This window comes from Carassius auratus, unplaced genomic scaffold (assembly GCF_003368295.1).
Source record: "Carassius auratus strain Wakin unplaced genomic scaffold, ASM336829v1 scaf_tig00000611, whole genome shotgun sequence".
In the NCBI taxonomy this organism is placed as follows: domain Eukaryota; kingdom Metazoa; phylum Chordata; class Actinopteri; order Cypriniformes; family Cyprinidae; genus Carassius; species Carassius auratus.
In genome coordinates this window covers 122501-141328 of record NW_020523313.1, presented here as the reverse complement: position 1 = coordinate 141328, position 18828 = coordinate 122501, and the positions used below count along the sequence as shown (strand labels likewise).

The window sequence follows — 18828 nt, the reverse complement described above, 5'->3', positions numbered from 1 at the left end:
TAAAGTACTGTCTGTCCTGTGTTTCTTGAATGAGCATTTGAAAGCACTGCTGTAGTCAAAGGTCATATTTCAGGAAATGATTGGGAAGGCTATCCATTATACAGCACACTCTGTTCAGTGATCTGTGAATGATTCTCACAAGTAAATAGATGTTTATAGAAGTTACACTAAAAAAGTAAGTATGGACACACCAATGTTATATGTCAATAAATGTGAAATTATTTTGGTCAACAAAAAAAAATTATTTAAATGGAAAATTTTCAATTTACCCTTCCAGATATTGTTTAAAAATCATAATACATTTATAATAATATTTATTGTATTAATTTGCATGTAAATTATATGAATTATCATTTATAAGAGTATTTTTTTATTTTTATTTTAATATAATTGTATTATATATGAAGTCAAGTTTATTTATATAGCGCTGTATATTATACAGATAGTTTAAAAGCAGCTTTATTGTAATAAATTGAAAAAAAATCAGTGTCAGTGTTTCAATATTAGAAAACAGTTTGGTTTGGTTCAAGCTATTTGGTTCAATAATTTCAATTTCAACTATAAAACAGCTTTAGACAATATAGTGCAGACCATTTAGTGTCATTATATCCAAAAAGGTGCTGGAAACATTCCTCAGAGGTTTTGTCCATATTATTTACATGATAGCATCACACAGATGCTGCAGATTTGACCCATGATGTGACTCCAAGCTGCTCTATTGGATTGAGATCTGGATTGAGACTGTGGCATAGTGTTGCCCGATATGCTCCATAGTCAAAACGTCAGCCTGTGAGATCACAGATAACACGATGCTATCATACTAATTTATTTCATTATTTACTTCGTTTCATAGCCCAGAGAGTGAACCAGCTCCAGGGTATGGCTAAAAGCAGCCTAATGTTATAAAATAGTCCGAAGATATTTTTAATATGACTGAATTTCTAATTAACATGATAACATTGTGAGTTACTGATTATACTGTTGCATTTTCTATTCAAACAGCAGAAAATGAGCAAAGAACATTTACATTATCAAAAAGAACATGACTTCAGCCTAGCACAAGTTTATGCACATAAAAAAAACTCCATCTGAATGTTACAGCACAAATCAAGACTCATCAGATGTGATCTGCTGCTGTAGCCCATCTGCTTCAAGGTTTGATGTGTTCTGTATACCTCGGTTGTAAAAAGTGGTTATTTGAGTAATTGTTGCCTTTCTATCAGCTCGAACCAGCCTATTCTCCTCTGACCTCTCGCATCAACACGGCATTTTCACTCACAGAACTGTCACTCACCAGATGTTTTCTGGTAGACATCCCAGTAGATCAGCAGTTTGTGAAATACTCAGACCAGCCCATCTGGTACCTCCATGCCACGTTTAAACTCACTTAAAATCACCTTTCTTCCCAATTCTGATGCTTGGGTTGAACTTCAGCAGCATGTTCTGACCATGTTTACATGCCTAAATGCACTGAGTTGCTGCCGTGTGATTGGCTCATACTATAAATTGCGTTAGCAAGCAGTTGACCAGGTGTACAACATGGCTTGTGACTGTATATTTACAATGTGCTGTGCTGTTCAAGCAAGATATTCAAGATGAGGATTTTTTACAAGCCACAAACATATGACATGCTAAAAGGGTCAAAGTATGCACTGGCAGCAGCCATGTCTTCACAGTTTAATGAAATGTGCATGGTTAAAAGATTTGACAGTCAGGCATGATGGGAAATAGAAATGTGTGACAATCCCAATTGGCAGAATTTATTCCAAATGTAGGGGGAGACATATCACGCAATACAGCCAGAAAGACCCAATTATTTTAGTATGGTGTGTGTGCGCGCTGCCGAACAAGAAAATGACAAGACTGCAAGATGCTCACAGCCCACCATGCCAGAAATGAAACCACTGCTCATAAAATGTACAATCATTTCAAAAGATTATATTACAAGAATTCAACCATGCATGGAGATATACTCGCAGAGACTCATTGCTCCTATTGTAATTGGAAATCTGTTAAATGTAGAGACAGAGAGGCAGAAGTTCTTCCAAAACTGATGTTTCTATCCAACAAATTGAAGCAGACAGCCAAGCGATCCACTGAGAAACGAAATAGACAGTTTCATAAATTCAGCAATTAACCTCAAGACATAAAGACGGTGCTTTGGAACAGAACCCACCAATCAGATATCCAATGTGTACACCGATTGCTTCATTCATTTAGTGGTCACAAGTTCATCATCATCACATGCACTGCACATTTCACAAGTCAAACATAGATTTTAGAAACAGCAGCAATCCATCTCTCAATGACAGAACTTTCATAAATCATACTTTCTGTCAGTATAAAATTCCTATGCTCCTCAATGCCACTCTGTAGGGAGTCAGTTCATCTCCCTCCCAAGCATGGATCACTTCCCGTCGAGGGGAAAGAGATCTGGCAAGCGCACAGAAGAAGGGCGGAAAGGAGACAGCCCCCACTGACATCCAAGCCGTACCTTGCCTGAGGAGGGCTTAGATTCTGTGGTTGTGTGTGCATATGCAAGAAAGGAGACTAACACAACCCTAACTCCTGCGCAGGCCAAAGTCAATGAGCGGGGCAGAAACTTAAAAGGCTTTGAGAAATCTCAGGAAAAGATGCCCACGGGCAAACATGTTGACCTGATCATTATGGGACCATAAAAAGAAAGAGCTTGAGTGGCACTGATGAATGATGCATCAGCGTCTAAAACATTAAAGAGATGAAATAGCTCTAAATATTGTCCATGACTTTTAGAACACATCTAAAGAATGATTTCATTTCATCGGTCAGTGCTTGGTCATTTAAAGTAATAGTTTGCTTTAAAATAAATACAAATTCTGTTATTTACTTTGCTTCATGAGTTTGTCTTCTGTGAAACAGAAATTCTGAAGAACTTTTTTTTTATGCAATTACAATAAATGGGCACTAGAGCATTCAAGCTTCAAAACAGACACAAAGTGCTATAAAAGTGGTCCATATGACTCATTATTCATTGAAAGTGTTGACATCTGCTCTAGCTTTTCTTGGCCTTTTCATGGGAGAAGTAACAATGTCCAACTTGGGAATGAATCATTCTTTTGAATCGTTAATCTGGTTGACAAAAACAGTCCCACCGAATCCTTTACAAATCAAAATAATCGGACTCAATTTACTGCTTTTAAAAGCTCACTTGGGATTAAAATTTTCAGTGAATAATGAATTAAATTTAAATTGCTGTTCCTCACATGAAGGATACTTTGATAATGCTTTGAGAGTCCTTTTTTTAGCATCAAGTCTCTAGATGCAAATCTCTGGAACTGCGTGGAAATAAACAACCAGTACAGTCTTGCTTTGTATTCTATTTTGATATTGGCAAAGTTGCTTCAAGCCCCTTTCAAAAACATTTCAAATCAGGAATAAAATCTGAAAATAATGAATACAATTGAATATTTCAGGAAGGTTCAGCTAAAGAGCACGCTCTGGAGTAAACAAACAGACAGACTAGGATTTCCATATGGACTGCAACAGTTGGGTTCCAGAAGTAAAAATTGCATTGATTTTTTTGTTGTTGTTTTTGTGTTTGTTTTAAATGATAACATATAAACATTAAATACCTACATTGAAACAAGAGGTTTTTAACTGGTTAATAATCCTTTTGTTGAAGCTGTCAGTCTGCATTATTTCAACATATATATATATATTTTTTAAATAATCATGTTTAACAGTAAAATCCCTCGAGAAAAACTACTTTACCCAGGATTTTGGAAATAAATCTTTACCAATCATAAAATAAAAACAAAGTCTATTGTCAAAATCTATTAATCTATCTAAAATCATTGCCTACCTATTCCCATGAAGCACTATAAAATCAACTCTTTTAATCAATAGTCTTTTTTTATTTTATTATATCCATTTCTATGCTTCATGGATCGCAGTTCTTTTCCACTAATTAAAGCTGTTAATGACACCGTCTTGTACCTTTGTCTTTTTTTAATACCGTTTTGCGTCAAATCAAAGTTGGCAATGTTGTGATTCACCTCGTAACTTTAAAAGAATAACCAAACCAGTAAGCAAAGCAACCAAAGACTTTTAAAAATCTCCATAGGGAAAACCAAAGGGAAAGAAACTTCCGGAAGCCAAAGCCATTGAATAAAATGGGCAGACACTGCTAGCAACACCCTAAAAAAACACTCTTAACACCTTATCAATAGAAAACGACAAATACGACAAATCACAGTAGGAAGTTTTCCCTCAGGCAAGCACCACCTGTTTGTTTCTATGATAGTTCAATTAACAGAGGTACGTCCTTTACAAACCTTAAAATAAATATTCTTCCCCTCAAAGAGACTACATTTTTTTGTCTTTTCTCTGCTCCCATTTTTTTTTTTCAGTTGAGGGGCTGCTGCAGTAGAAAAGGAGGAGGAGGATGATGATATTTTAAGCTCTTCCAGCAATTGGGCTCAAGTGTACTGTCAAGTCTAGCAAAGACGGTCAGAGACATGGCAAGGTCCACTGATGTAATGATACAATCTTGTTTTATCATTCCCTCTTTCATACCCTCAGCAATAAAAAGGCTAAATAAATTCAGTAAATACAAAAATACAGCACACACACACACACACATTTTCTGGACCCTCGTCACCTAGTGTGGGCAGCCATTCCCCTTGGTATATATCTGAATGGGATGCTTAATTGACTTGGGATGTTTGTGTGGCTGGCTAAAAGACTAGAAATGACATGACAAATAGTGGCTAGTGACTTGTCATGAACCAAAATCCAGACATTTATATATTTTTCAGTGTATAACTTGCATAGATGGGTACAGGTTGAATGAACGCCCATGTTCCACTCTATTTATTTGGGTTTGTTGCCCCCCAATTCCTGCCCCAGCAAAAAATATCAGGTTTCCAAGGCTACACAGCATGCCTGTTAGGTCCCTTTATCGCAGCCAAAAACACTTTCCACCTTTGTTTAAATGTCCAGGTAGCTATGATGGCAAACAATACATGAGATGCCCATGACAGGGCCAATTTTTAAAAGCAAACGCTTACCCAAAAATTACAACTCTGTAATCATATATTCACCCTTGTGTCGTTTCAAACCTGTATGACTTTATTTCTTCTTACAAAGACTATACTGCATATACTGGTTTGGAAAGACGTAAGGGTGAATTAAAAATTAGAATTAATTTTTTGGTGAACTAACTTTTTAAAGGTGTCATATGATGCGATTTCAGCTGGTGCATAAAGAAGATTTGTAAAGCTGCAAAGACAGAAGTCTCAAATCCAAAGAAATATGCTTTATAAAATGAAGTGTCAACCACACCTACCTAAAACACCGCAACGCCATGTCGTGGACACGCTGTGTGTTTCCTTGAGAAAGCAAAGCTAATTTGTTTGGTCTTCCAAAAGAGGACAAAACTACAAATCAGTGGTTACGTTGTATTCACAACCCTGTTCCAGAACAGTTCAACCCAAATATTCAGATGTGTGCAGTGCATTTTGCGGAGTCTGGCTGGTGTAAGTATGTTTTCATATGTAAAGAATTAGCCACTGATGATTCAAACTAGTGTTGGGCGATATGGTCATTTTTTCAAATTGTCTTAACGTCAGCCCATGAGATCAATGATACATGATATTATTGTGCATGGGTGGACCAAGAGAAAGACTCTTTGTTCTTGTCATAGCATAACTTGGTCTTTGGTGTTTTAAACCGCGCACTTCGTGATGGCTCATTTAAAATATTGGACATATGTTGGCCGTTCAGATTACTTGTTAAAGAGAAATGAAATACCGTATTTTTCGGACTATAAGTGGCACCGGAGTATAAGTCGCATCAGTCCAAAAATACGCCATGATGAGGAAAAAAACATAAGTCGCACTGGACTATAAGCCGCATTTATTTAGAACCAAGAACCAAGAGAAAACATTACAGCCTCTACAGCCATGAGAGGGCGCTCTATGTCTTCAGTGTAGACTACAGGAGCACTGAGCAGCATTGAGTGCCCTCTGGCGGCTGGAGACGGTAATGTTTTCTCTTAGTTCATTTCTCTTGGTTCATTTCAAATTAATTTTGATAAATAAGTCGCACCTGACTATAAGTTGCAGGACCAGCCGAACTATGAAAAAAAAAGTGCGACTTATAGTCCGGAAAATACGGTAGTTTATATCTGCAGACGAATTACATCTATTTGTGGATGGAGACTCCTTCACCGGCTACAGGCTCTAATCCTTATTTCTGTCCCTGCGCGCACGTGTGTGTGTGTGTGTGTAAGAAATGTGGTGCTGAAGTGAAATAGCTGGGCAGTTTAATAGCTGAATTATAAAAGGGTGCCCAATTAAAAAAACAACCCTAATTCAAACACAAGTTTTGAGCAGTAGAGTAGCGATTGCTGTTTGTCCTTTCTTTGATCACAAATGCAGTGCGGTACTGTAAAAAGACAGTACAAGTCATTATAATTGTAATTATATCCCCACTGGATGCAACAAATGCCTAATTTGTAATAGGTTTTATTGTTTTTGTCTCATCACGCTGGGAGACAGCATCACAGTATATTAAGGGGAGTAACATTTCCGTCACATGCTTGGGGTATTCAGCCAATCACAACACACTGGATAGCTGGCCAATCAGAGCACACCTCACTTTTCAGAATTATGAGCTTAGTAAAAATCTACACGTTTTAGAAATGCGGGGCATAGAGGAGAGACAGTAATGTACATTATGTGAAAAATAGATATTTTTTAACCTTAACACACACAAACACATTGCATTACACAAAAAATTTTTGTTGTTTTTTTGCAAAGTCATATGAACCCTTTAACACAAGCATCTGCATCTGGGATGGCGGATCCCCCATCTTTTTTTTCTTTAATCAAATGACATTCTGTGTAACTATGAGAAAGGCACAGGGAAGCACATAACCCCATGAGAGACAAGGAGGCAACATGTAATCTACAACAGCTGTGAAAGGGGTAACATCGAATACTCCTAAGACTTCAAACACAAAACAAGGAGAGAGAAAAGGGACTCACAGCCACAGAACACACTGTCTAGAGTAAAGAGTTTTGGAGAACTCAATGAATGTGCGAGCAGCTGTTACTTTCGGGTCAGTATGGCGAGACTGTTGGTTATTAAACGGTCAAACACAAGCCCGTCTGTGTGCAAGTTTTCCCTCTAACTTCCCCTCGGCTCGTCTCGACACCGGCTAACACTGATCAAAGCCCTGAGGAGGGAGAGGCAAGGGAGAAGGGGGTGGTAATAATAAGTCTGACTGTTTACCTTACAAGCGCACCATAAATTCTAGGCAGGTTTCTGTATCCATCCCTTGCACAGAGAAAGAGAGCCGTGTTGTGAATTATCTGCTGAGCATGCAGAAGGCCACATGGGGAGTTTAGTAGTCTATTTTTTCACAGCGTTGAAGAAAATGTAAATATTCAAAGTGTTTATTCATCACCATTTGATTTGACTTCATCGGAGTCTAATTAGGACTAAAAATGTAAGAAAAGTAATGTTAAAGACACCTGAGGTCAAAATTTCAAAGTAAATCCTATTCCAAGTGTCATTACTAAAAAGTATGCACATCTATCTACATTAACTCAAGTGATTTAAAACCTCTTCCTTGAGTTCATCCTGAAGCAAACACTTTGAAGGACTCATTATAAACATTAGGACCTTAGGAAGTGCTTAGACTACTAATTCATCATAGCGCAAAAACGTTTTAGGGTGCGCACCCAAGGTGATGTTTGGAAGAACCTCCTAGTAGATGGTGTCATAAGGCAGGATTTATTAGAGGTTAAGTAACCCCCTGCTGTTTTTGCTTTTATTTTTTTTTCAGCAGCCCCTGCAAGACATTTGTCAAAGGAAAGGGGAGAGGGGCTAGAAGTTCAAGCAAACCCATATTCAGTGTACTTCTTGTCATCGAAGACCTTCAGGAGCTAGTTTCGAGTAGTTTCCAAATTAGGTCTGGCCCTTGATTTATAGTCTATTTTAATGTTTTGGGAAAATAAATACAGCGGGGGAGATTTTCACCACAGTGTCATCACATGCATACAGCCGGAGAGCAGTTTCGAAGCACACATCCCCTTCAGATCTTACGTAAACACAACAACTCTATGGCATAAATCAAACCTGCGGTGGAGCAAATAGCACTATTGCGCAAAGGAACAAGGAAAATATTAGCATATGTTTGAAGTCATGCATCTTCAGCTGTCCACAGGAGCAAAACAAACTTAAGTCCTTCTGTGCAATTTTCCAATCTCTGCAGTTAGATTTTCCACCAAAGTAATAAAACACAGTCTTAGAAAGCTACACAACACATTTGAAATAAAGTGTTGTATCAAAACAATTTAGCTGAAGCTCTGTCATGCACGAATGCATGCAATTGTACATTTCTGTGACTTCCGTGATAAAACAATCGGTTATTGTGACATAAATATGTACCTAACAAAATGCTTTAAGAAAAAAAGCTGGCCGGAACAAAGAAGATCTAACAAACTGTTCTCAAAAAGTGAAAATATTTGCATGTGATAAATGGCATATATGAAAAATCCCTGCACTTATCGCGTCACAGAAAACTCAGCTAAAACACTTTGGGTGAGTGCAGGAAACCAGCAAATATTTTAATTAATTCCTAACAAGGCTTTCATCAACATCTACTTCTACAATCCTCCTTACAAACCACCAGACGCTTTCATTCCCTTTCTCTCACTGTCCTGTTGTTGGCATTGGCTAATAATAGTATATAAGATGAACCATAATAAATAGGGTAACATTGTTACACAGGGTGAATTGTAACACCATCAGAATGAGGTACAGGGGTTGAAATCATTATCATACATGACCACCTCCCTCCTGTGGTGATTGTGTAAAATATAAAGGGATTTATAGGATGAATACCAATTTGGGGGTAACTGTTTGGTACAAATTCAATGACACAACGATCTTCTCAATCAGCAGGTTCTTGTGTTTGACATATAACAGTCACAGATTTCATCTGTATGTTTAAAAAATCTGGAAATATCACCCCTGACAAGATGGAGAGGGTTGTAACACTTTCCATGCACTTCTACTGGACTCACAAAGACAGCACAATATAAGAAAGTGTGCTACTGTACGTTTTATAACTAAAGCATTACTTATGTAAATCATTTTATTTATTTATTTAATGAAATTAGACTATGGCACTACCAATAAACTAAGTATAAAATTGGATTATTATCTCAAATAACAAGCCTAAATAAATAGACATAAATAAAAATATGCAAAAGGGACAAAATGTGTTAGGTTTTGTTTTCATTCACACATGGTAACAAAGTGTTAAATCACTGTCCTCTGAACAAAATGTACATTTAAGAACTAAAGCTGAACTTCTAGTATGTTTTAACGCGATACAAAATACATTCAGTGATGTGAAAGCACTTAAATGTCCCTGAGAATACCATAGTTAACTAAAGGATTTAATTGGGTTATTATGCTAACGCATTATTCTTGAAACTTTTTCGGAGACGCGCACTGATTAACGAGCGTCGACAATAATATCAGATAAAGATAAACCAAGTACTCACAGCACAAGGTTAAAACCTGTAAAAACAAATTATTGCTAAAAAAACAACAACTATATACCACAGACTGGTCTCTTTTACAAATGACGACCACTTTTTGTCCCTGCAGCGCTACAGTAGACCAGCTATGCGATGCGTGCATCAAGTAGCGAAGGTGCATTCAGGATCACACATCATTCAACAGAATTCACAATGCGATATAATAGTAAATCGCTTCACATACCTCTTTTTGGTCTCGGGAAACTTTCGTGTAGATGAAATACGACTTTCTCCACAAAATGCTGAATGTTGCTGTGCTCTGGTCCGCGGACAAACACCATCCAGTCGTGCGTAAAACCTTCCACTGTGGGTTTCTTTCGGAGCTGGGCACGATGACCGAGTTCCAGTTTCACCTGAACGGCACCCTAAAACACCCAAATGTTCACTTTATAAACATGTCGCTAATTATTATGAATATAAAACGCACAATCTGAATGCGTGCGTGTTAAAACCAATCTGGACCACATTTTTTAAATGTACAGAAAAATATTAATCAGCGATCGAATCGTAAGTTTCTGGTATGCTATTAAGCCTCAACACACCAGAATACATTATAGAGTCAGATTTGTGAATATTTGTTTTTGGATTCCCTCCTTTTGTTTGAAATCTTTCAAGCGCGTCACTTTTGCAGACATGCACTAATGCGCTGGAAACGCACGACTCCCCTAGTTCTACTGCAGATTACTATTCCGGTGGAGATACGGGTGGAAAAGCCTCGTAGCGTTTAATCGCCTACCCAATCCTGATGAAAACGAACAGAGGCGCTGGAGATCCCAAACACTGCACCGATACTGTAGCAGCTAAAGCCCTACTCACCGAACTGGCCATTGTGGAGGCCACGGGACAATGCTATTTCATTGAGAATTTGGTTTAAATAAGGACACCGAAGACAGCAGACGCCCGATGGCGGACATGGTCTTTTAATTGAGCTCTCTGAGTTTTCAAAGGCTGAGGAGTAAAGTGAGACGCATGCGCGTGCACGAGACGAGCCAATGGCAGAGAGAGCGAGTGAAGAGCCACTATTAACCCGTGTAAAACCTTTTTTTTAGTGCTCAACACTATTTACACTGTATTAAACGTTAGATTAGTCTCCTTTTTTAATCTTACATAGCCTATATTTTATACATTGCATATGCTCTTATTTTATATTTATGCTTTTCTACTGTTGCTGTAATTAACTGCAAGTACATTTTTTTAAATGTAAATGAGGGACTAATTTATAGACAAATATCTTTATTATGGCCTATTAGTTTACGCTGGGCTTATTTTACACTGTGTGTGCATTGTAAAAAAAAGTGTGTGTGTGTGTGTGTATAAAGTCACATTTAGTCTACTATTACTATTACTACTATTATAAGATATACTTTATTATTTATTGGGAAAATAAATATAGAACAAAGTATAGGTTTAGACACCTCACCGTAAGATATGTGTATTTAGGTAATGTTTATGTTTAAAATAATTCTTAATATAAAATATTATGACATGTGATATAAATTTGCATAAAGAAAGAAAGAACGACTTCAATGAATATAAGAAAATTGTTAAAAGGGTAGGCTACTCCTTTTCGAGTTAATCTGAGAGTGCCACAATGCATTTTAAATATGTGAATTATATATTATATCTAATATATATAATTCATTCAATTAAATGGAATATATGATATATGTACGCAGTTAAAATGACAATAAATATTTACGTTGACGTTAGATTAACGTATCGCTTTTCCAGGATGTTTGGTCCTCCGTGCGCGCCGTAGAAGCATGTCGCTGCTTGGAGGGTTTCGCGAAAAAGTTAGCAAAGTGCATCCAAACGTCACTGGAATTTACGAATTCTCTGGGTAAGAATATATTAAGTTATACATCAGCCTGCACGTTTATGTGATGCCAAAATTGTTAACTCAGCTAGCAGGTTTTCTGGATGGCAGCAGTATAAACAGGAACGTTTCTTTCACTGCTAAATGCATATTTGGGATTGATCAACATCATTTCATCTCACAAATCCGGAACTTAATTAAGATCCGCAGCTAGCTAAGCTTACAAACAGTGCTGATGTATCACTATGGTATCGGATTGTGATACTATGGTGTTGAATGATTACTTTATTCTCGTAAAATGGTGTTAAACGTTATGTGAAAATACCTTAGTAACGTTACGTATCCAGAAACCATGGATATGTCCATGTCCATAGTGTTAGTATCGTAGTATCATTACGAAACTGACATATTATACCAGCTAACTTAGTCTAGCCAGTCAAACTCAGCATCACTTAAACAATGATGGATTATTTTGGACACAAGCAGTCCAGGGCCCAAACCTTTGTAGATGTGGACAAGTAGCCAAAGGCTGGAAATCCCTGAAATATTTTCAGTACTCTGCTTTGCTGACAAAAGTCTTTGTTAAAATGATCTGATAAGACAAGCAAAAAGTTTTCAACGTTCACACAAATTCGATTCAGACATGACTAAATAATGTTTTAATGCATTTTCTTTATGCGTTGTCCACCATCTGTCATTACAAAAAAAAAAAAAAATTCTCAGTATGTTTTAAGTTCGTCTCCAAAATATTACTCTTTTGCAAAGTAACAATCCGCAACAACATGGAAATCCACTTTTCTCGTATTAAAGTAGAACTGGAACATGTAGCATTTCAGCTTGTATAGTTTATGAAGTCTATGAATTTCCGATCTTACCTGATTTGCCCGATCTGTCAGTAACACTGCTGAAGTAAAACTGTCACGCTGTATGGAAACACAGCAGATTTATCATCACACACACACACACGCAGCGCTTGCTTGTCAGATAGTCCCAGGAGGGGTGGGGGCAGCGTTTTAGACCTTGCACTGTCAGTCCTTCTCCATGTGCCGTGGTATAAACCTGAATCTCCAGTGGCCATCAGCCAGTGTCAGTCAAATAAACGGCTGCTAATCTCATGACCCTACACTGGGAGTCCATATGAGACAACATATGAGTTGGCGGTCCGGTACTGGACGGACATTGAAGTTTTGATAAAAGTCACTTGTGAATAATGCATCCCATTGATGTGGTTTACAGTGCCCTCTGTCAGATGGTTGAGTCTTCTGAGTTTAGATGCAAGCAGACTGTATGTCTCAGGCCTTTATTTAATTTCACCCTAGATAACATCAGTTTGAAGTGGTGTAGGGTTATTCTTACAGTGTCGCCGTGAAGCTGGTTTTTGTCCCGTTGCAGCTGTTTGGTGTGTTTGATCCCTTGACACCTGTGATCTGAGTGATAAGGCCTTAACATGAGGTGGACGCACAGCTGTTTTCAACAGATGATGTCAGTTTCTTCATTTCAGGAAATGAGGGTTGATTCTAAAAATGTGAAGTGAATTTTCCATGACTTCATTTTTCATATGACTTGATTTGCAGTTGCATGCGACACATTTGAGAAATTCTGTTCTTTTCAATTCTTTTGAACCTTAATGTCAGTAAGAAGTCAGAGGTTTGGGGTCAGCAATATGTTTGAAAGAAATGAATACATTTATAAAGTAAGAATACATTACACTCATTAGAAGTGGATGTTAGGACATTTATAATGTTACAGTGAAACGATTTCTGTTACAAATAATTGCTGTTTTGAACTTTCTATTCATGCAAAGAATCATAAATGTTTTCCACATTGGTATTAATAAGAAATATTTCTCCAGTGGCAAATATTAGCATATTAGAATGACTTCTGAAAGGATCATGTGACAGAAAGAAATCAGCTTTACCATCACAAGAACTATTTTTTTAAAATGCATTTAAATAGAAAACAGTTATTGAAAATAGTAAAAAAATTTAAAATGTTTACTATAATAAACTACTTTTAAATACAGAACACCAAAAATATATAAATTGGTGTCAAAACAGTTGACATTTCTATTACATTTCACAAATACTCATAAAGAAATGGCAAGTAACACATTAAATAAAACATGACATTTTCAGGTTGAAAGACTTAAATAGTGTTCTCTTGTAAAACGAATCTAACTAATTTACAACATGGAAAATGTATCAGAATTATTTATTTATTCTGAAGATGCTATCATACCTAATTTTATAAATTGCATCGTAATGTAATATCTTACCTTTTCAATACCTCATTGAATTTCCTATTTACTTTAAATGTATGCCTCATTTTGCAAGTAAAACGGGCTGGGAAAGTTTTTTTAGGTTGACTAAATTACCAATTCCATATGATGTTTGTTTTTAGTATGGGCCATCATTCGTGATTTCTGGAGATGACTGAAATTTTGAAGAGCAGGTTTGAGTTCCCCAGCTCCCTCATTCAAGCCCAGGTAAAGCACTCAAAACCAGACTGATGCTTTAAGCATTCAGAGGTAAATCAAGGTTCAAATACCACAGCAATTCAATGAAATGCTTATTTCTTCAGCGACACTTGAAGAAATCCATTCCTGTGAATGTGTAATTTTGATGAAATCTTTTGTTTAGTTTGCTCAAGGCATGTGAAGAACCAGCTTTTTGGCTTTTTAATTCCAGGCTGTGAGGACGCTGGTCACTGCGGTGCTGAAAGAGAAAGGCCAGAATGAAAGGATTTGTCAGACAACCGCTAAAGTAAGTTCTTGTGATCTTCACATCACCGTTAGGACACATTGTTCAAATTAAACGGCCTGCATGTTTAGGACTTCTATGTCATGCTCATTGACTTCCTGTAAAATGAGTAATAAGAGTGCTTTGTCTCGTCATTCAATGACTAAACAGGCAGTGGTTTGTGAATGAAGGTGCTTCATAAGCAAAAAGTGCTTTCAGAAAGTGCTTTCATTAAATAGCCGTGGTTGATGTGTGCATGTAAATGTGGGATGTGATGAGCTGGATTTTGTATGTCTGAAATCCAACGTGTAAATTTATTTCAAGAAATGAGTACAGACATTCTGAATTCGTAAAGTTACAGTAAAATATTCATGAAATGAACAATTTAAAGGAAACACATGACCCTGGACTACAAAAGCAGTCTAAAGTTGCTGGGGTATATTTATAGCAATAGCCAAAAAAAAAAGCATTGTATGGGTCAAAATTATAGATTTTTCTTTTATGCCAAAAATCATTAGGATATTGAGTAGAGATCATGTTCAATGAAGATATTTTTGTAAATTTCCTACCATAAATATATCAAAACTAAATTTTTGCTTAGTAATATGCATTGCTAAGGACTTAATTTGGACAACTTTAAAGGTTATTTTATCATCTCGGCTAAATATTGTCAGATCATCAATTTTTAGTTTTCTGGGCAATTTATAGTACTCTTCCAACTCACTAACTTTCTCACTTACTGTATATGTTTTTGCTCATGTAGAGTGTTTTGCATGTTGAACTTGTGTTTTCTATCAACAGGGTCAAGCGCTGGAGTCTCTGTGGGAGCAGTGCAGCAGTGACAGTACTGTCGTCCGCTCGGCCTGCTGTGACGCTCTGGTGCTGCTTGTAGAACAGGGACATGCAGATCTGCCATATGTGCTCAACACCACCCTTAACCTCCTGCCCTCGGCACGGTATGCTTCTGTCACGCACCTGGCTCTCACAGACTAATGCAGATTGTTATCCCCTGCTTAACCTCCAATTTAAAAACCTTCAAGTACTTGGGCTGATAACTGACTCGATGTTGCATCTTTGACACATTTAAGCCCATATTTTAATGTCAAAGGTTGCTCCAGATGCATTTTCAAATGAGATTTTTTTTGTGTGGATCCATGACACACCCTTCCCACCCTGTCAAGCCTTGACGGGACCTTATCAGCATCCTCAGGCACTGGCCTCTCCCTTTTCTTAACTCTGGAATTAGTCTTTATTTAAATACATAGAACGTAACAAAATACATTTAGAGACCAATTACACATCAGAGCATCAAGTGATCTGTACTTTTGATGTTAAAATACTTTCTTCTGTCCCAGTTCAGTAAATTCTGTAATTCTGCTATTATTAACAGTAAGATCACACTGACAACTCGTACTGTCTACTTGAAGTCGTAAAAGTACTTGATGATAGGTGATCATTGTGTAAATCACGTGGAGGTGGACAAATTGTCTATGGTTTTGTAAATGTGATGCAAATTACCACAGAAGAGGATTTCTACAAATAACTATTGTGTTATACAGTACTATTAAAAAATTAAGGGCAGTTAGATTTTTTTTGAAAGAAGTCTTTTATGCTCATTAATGCTGATTTAATTGGGAAAATATAGTAAAAATAGTAAAATTGTGAAATATTGTTGCGATTTTAAAATACATATTTTCTATTTTAATATGTAAAAAAAATGGCAAAACTGAATTTTCAGCATCATTACACCAGTCGTCAGTGTCACATGATACTTCTGATATGCTGATTTGGTGCTCAAAATTTCTTATTTCTATTATTATTTTCAGTAAAAAGCATTGCAAAAATCCATTTTATTTTTAAATTTTATTTTATTTATTTTTTTAAGAAAAAAGGAATCTTAAACCTCTTATATAGTTTTAATGTTGAATAACTAAACCTGGCTCTCATAATGAATGTAACCATAGAGTCTTTTATGCTCATTAATGCTGATTTAATTGGGAAAATATAGTAAAAATAGTAATATTGTGAAATATTGTTGCGATTTTAAAATACATATTTTCTATTTTAATATGTAAAAAAAATGGCAAAACTGAATTTTCAGCATCATTACACCAGTCTTCAGTGTCACATGATACTTCTGATATGCTGATTTGGTGCTCAAAATTTCTTATTTCTATTATTATTTTCAGTAAAAAGCATTGCAAAAATCCATTTTATTTTTAAATTTTATTTTATTTATTTTTTTAAGAAAAAAGGAATCTTAAACATCTTATATAGTTTTAATGTTGAATAACTAAACCTGGCTCTCATAATGAATGTAACCATAGAAGCTGACATGGCCTTAAAAAATAAATAAATGTCTTTACTGTCACTTTTGGTCAATTAAATGTATCTTTGTATTTAAGTATAATAATTACAATAATTTGTATTGAATAAAGGTATTTATTTCTTTAAAAAATAAAAAATAAAACATACTGACCCCAAACTTTTAAAACCATAGGTTGGAACAGGACTGTTAGAAATCAGTTGCAGACGGTATTATAATTTAAGGCTAGTTTATATTCTCTGCCCTGTTAAATGCTTATAACAAAGTTTAATTTGTCAACCTTAGGAGTGCACTAGCATATAAATGCCCACAAAAAACATTTTTTATTTCATCTGCTCTTTAAAACAGTTTTATTGTAATAAGCCTGTGCCTGTCTGACCCAGTGATATACTGGTCAATCAGCTGTTTGGCTTTGTTTAATTGGCCAGTTAATTGATTATGATTTATTTTATTTTTGGTAATCTAACAGACCACATCCGTCCGATGCTTTTAAAATATGCTAAAATGAAGTCTAACGTTAAAGCACAAACAAACACAGATGCTGTTATTGGTTGATTGATTGCTGTTGTAATGTGCTCAGTGTATTGTGTTTTTAGATGATTACCTCAGTTATCTGCCCACACACTTCCTTTTTCCTTTGAGTTGGACTCTTGGATGAAGATAAGCAACAAACTGAGAGTGCATATCTGCATATTCAGAAATTAAAAAAAAACCACATCTGAAATGCAGCCTGCTCCATCAGTCAGCTCATGTGTCTCCAACACACACACACACACACACACACACACACACACACACACACACCCTCACGGCTGCTGCTGTCAGCTCTGTCACACGGAGCAGCAACCCACACATTGTACCCTTTCATCATACAGACCTGAATTTTAAAGGAATAGTTATAAAAATAAAAAAAAATTAGAAGAAAAAAACATTCTCTGATTCTTTACCCATCCCCATGTAATTTCCAACCTGTATGCTGTTTTTGAATGAAACACAGAAGTATGTATTTTTCTTATACATTGCTATGCCACTGGTGACTTACATCAGCAGTTCATAGTGACCAGAGGCTGTCAAGCTCAAGAAATGACAAAAAACACATAACGCATAAAAAAAAGTCAATATGACTATTCATGGTCTTTTGAAGCCATATAGCGCATAAACCTAAAGAAGAAATTTAAGCTTTTTTATTTACATTTTTATTAGTATAGCATTTATTTTTTCTATATTTTCTATATTTGCTTATTTATTTTAGTCTTATTTATTTATTTACTTGCTCACTACTTATGTACTTGCTTACTTTATTTCAGTTATTTGAGTATTGAATCTTTTGTTACTTTGTGCAGTTACATCCACGTTTATGGTATTTATGGTGAAAGGTATTTTTACGAAAGGATATTAGGTACCAGTAACAAAAGCGACCAAATTGGAGCTTCTTATGTCATTAACCTCAGCATTTTAATATATTTTTAACCTTTTGCTGCTTTTATTGATTGGAGAGTGAAGAGAAGACATGAAATAGTAACACCTGCTTTAATAATTACTCAATAAGGAAAAAGTGCCAAAATTATTTTCAGCAAGATCTGTTCTTTCCTGCCCATTTTCCTTAAAAACCAGCAATAAGCAGAGATTTTGTATATAAGCTGTAACATATAAAACGGGAGTGTTACAGCTTTGCTATGCGTACCAGGTTCACGAAAGAGCCTAGATGAAAGCTGGTAGGATGAATTTCCTTTCACTGTGGAGTTATGTTTTCCCTCCTGGTAAAGTATACAGTAATCAAACTCATAGGAGCTGAGAAATGGAAAGTCAGACGTGAGAGAGCCGAGGAGGAGGGATGAAAGAAAACACAGCACATGTTGTCAAGCAGAGGTGATTTATAATGTATGAGAAACACTCCACCTGTATTTTTGCATCTTCCAGTTTGTTGAGAAATCCCAGAAGTAACATCGGAAAGTAACTTAATGTCATTATATATTGATAATTTGTTTTCGGATTTCCCAGATCTAAGACGTTTTAATGCAATATTGGGTTAAAAATGCAATAAAAAACATTGTTGCATACTACTGTTTGGAACATGACGTATATGTTTTTTTCTTTCACCTTGCTGTATGCAATAGTACACTAGCATTCCATTGCAAACACTATACTCAAATATAGCCCCTTCTGTCTTTCAATAAACAGATCTGTTGTATTTGAAATATAAAAAGGAATACATTTGTTAAATTGGACCTTTCTTTCTTTAGGTGGCAATTTATTTTTGTGTTTCAAAATCGAGCAGATTAATTTCGTCTTTGCAGATTGCATGCACTTCAGTGATGGATTATGGGTCCATGGTATTCTTGGGTAGTGCTG

At 36.1% G+C, this 18828-nt stretch overlaps 2 protein-coding genes across 4 annotated transcripts in view; one reads left to right on the top strand and one right to left on the bottom strand.

Moving 5' to 3' along the window:
• Nucleotides 1-12419, bottom strand: part of LOC113069061 (protein AF-9-like) — a 35255-nt gene extending 22836 nt beyond the window's left edge. Inside the window, exons 1-2 of one of the 3 annotated variants that reach the window (XM_026242035.1) lie at nucleotides 12288-12419; nucleotides 9781-9961 (exon numbers count right to left, since the gene is read on the bottom strand). In XM_026242035.1, coding sequence (XP_026097820.1) covers nucleotides 9781-9877 — 97 coding nt within the window. In that variant the 5' untranslated portion in view covers nucleotides 9878-9961; nucleotides 12288-12419. Of the gene's footprint in view, nucleotides 1-9780; nucleotides 9962-10332; nucleotides 10560-12287 lie in introns of those variants that run through there. The other 2 variants (XM_026242034.1, XM_026242036.1) reach the window with 2 other exon arrangements.
• LOC113069060 (focadhesin-like) overlaps nucleotides 11334-18828 on the top strand; it is a 45064-nt gene continuing 37569 nt past the window's right edge. The window contains 4 exon segments of the mRNA XM_026242033.1: nucleotides 11334-11436; nucleotides 13813-13897; nucleotides 14100-14174; nucleotides 14952-15106. Coding sequence (XP_026097818.1) covers nucleotides 13841-13897; nucleotides 14100-14174; nucleotides 14952-15106 — 287 coding nt within the window. The 5' untranslated portion in view covers nucleotides 11334-11436; nucleotides 13813-13840.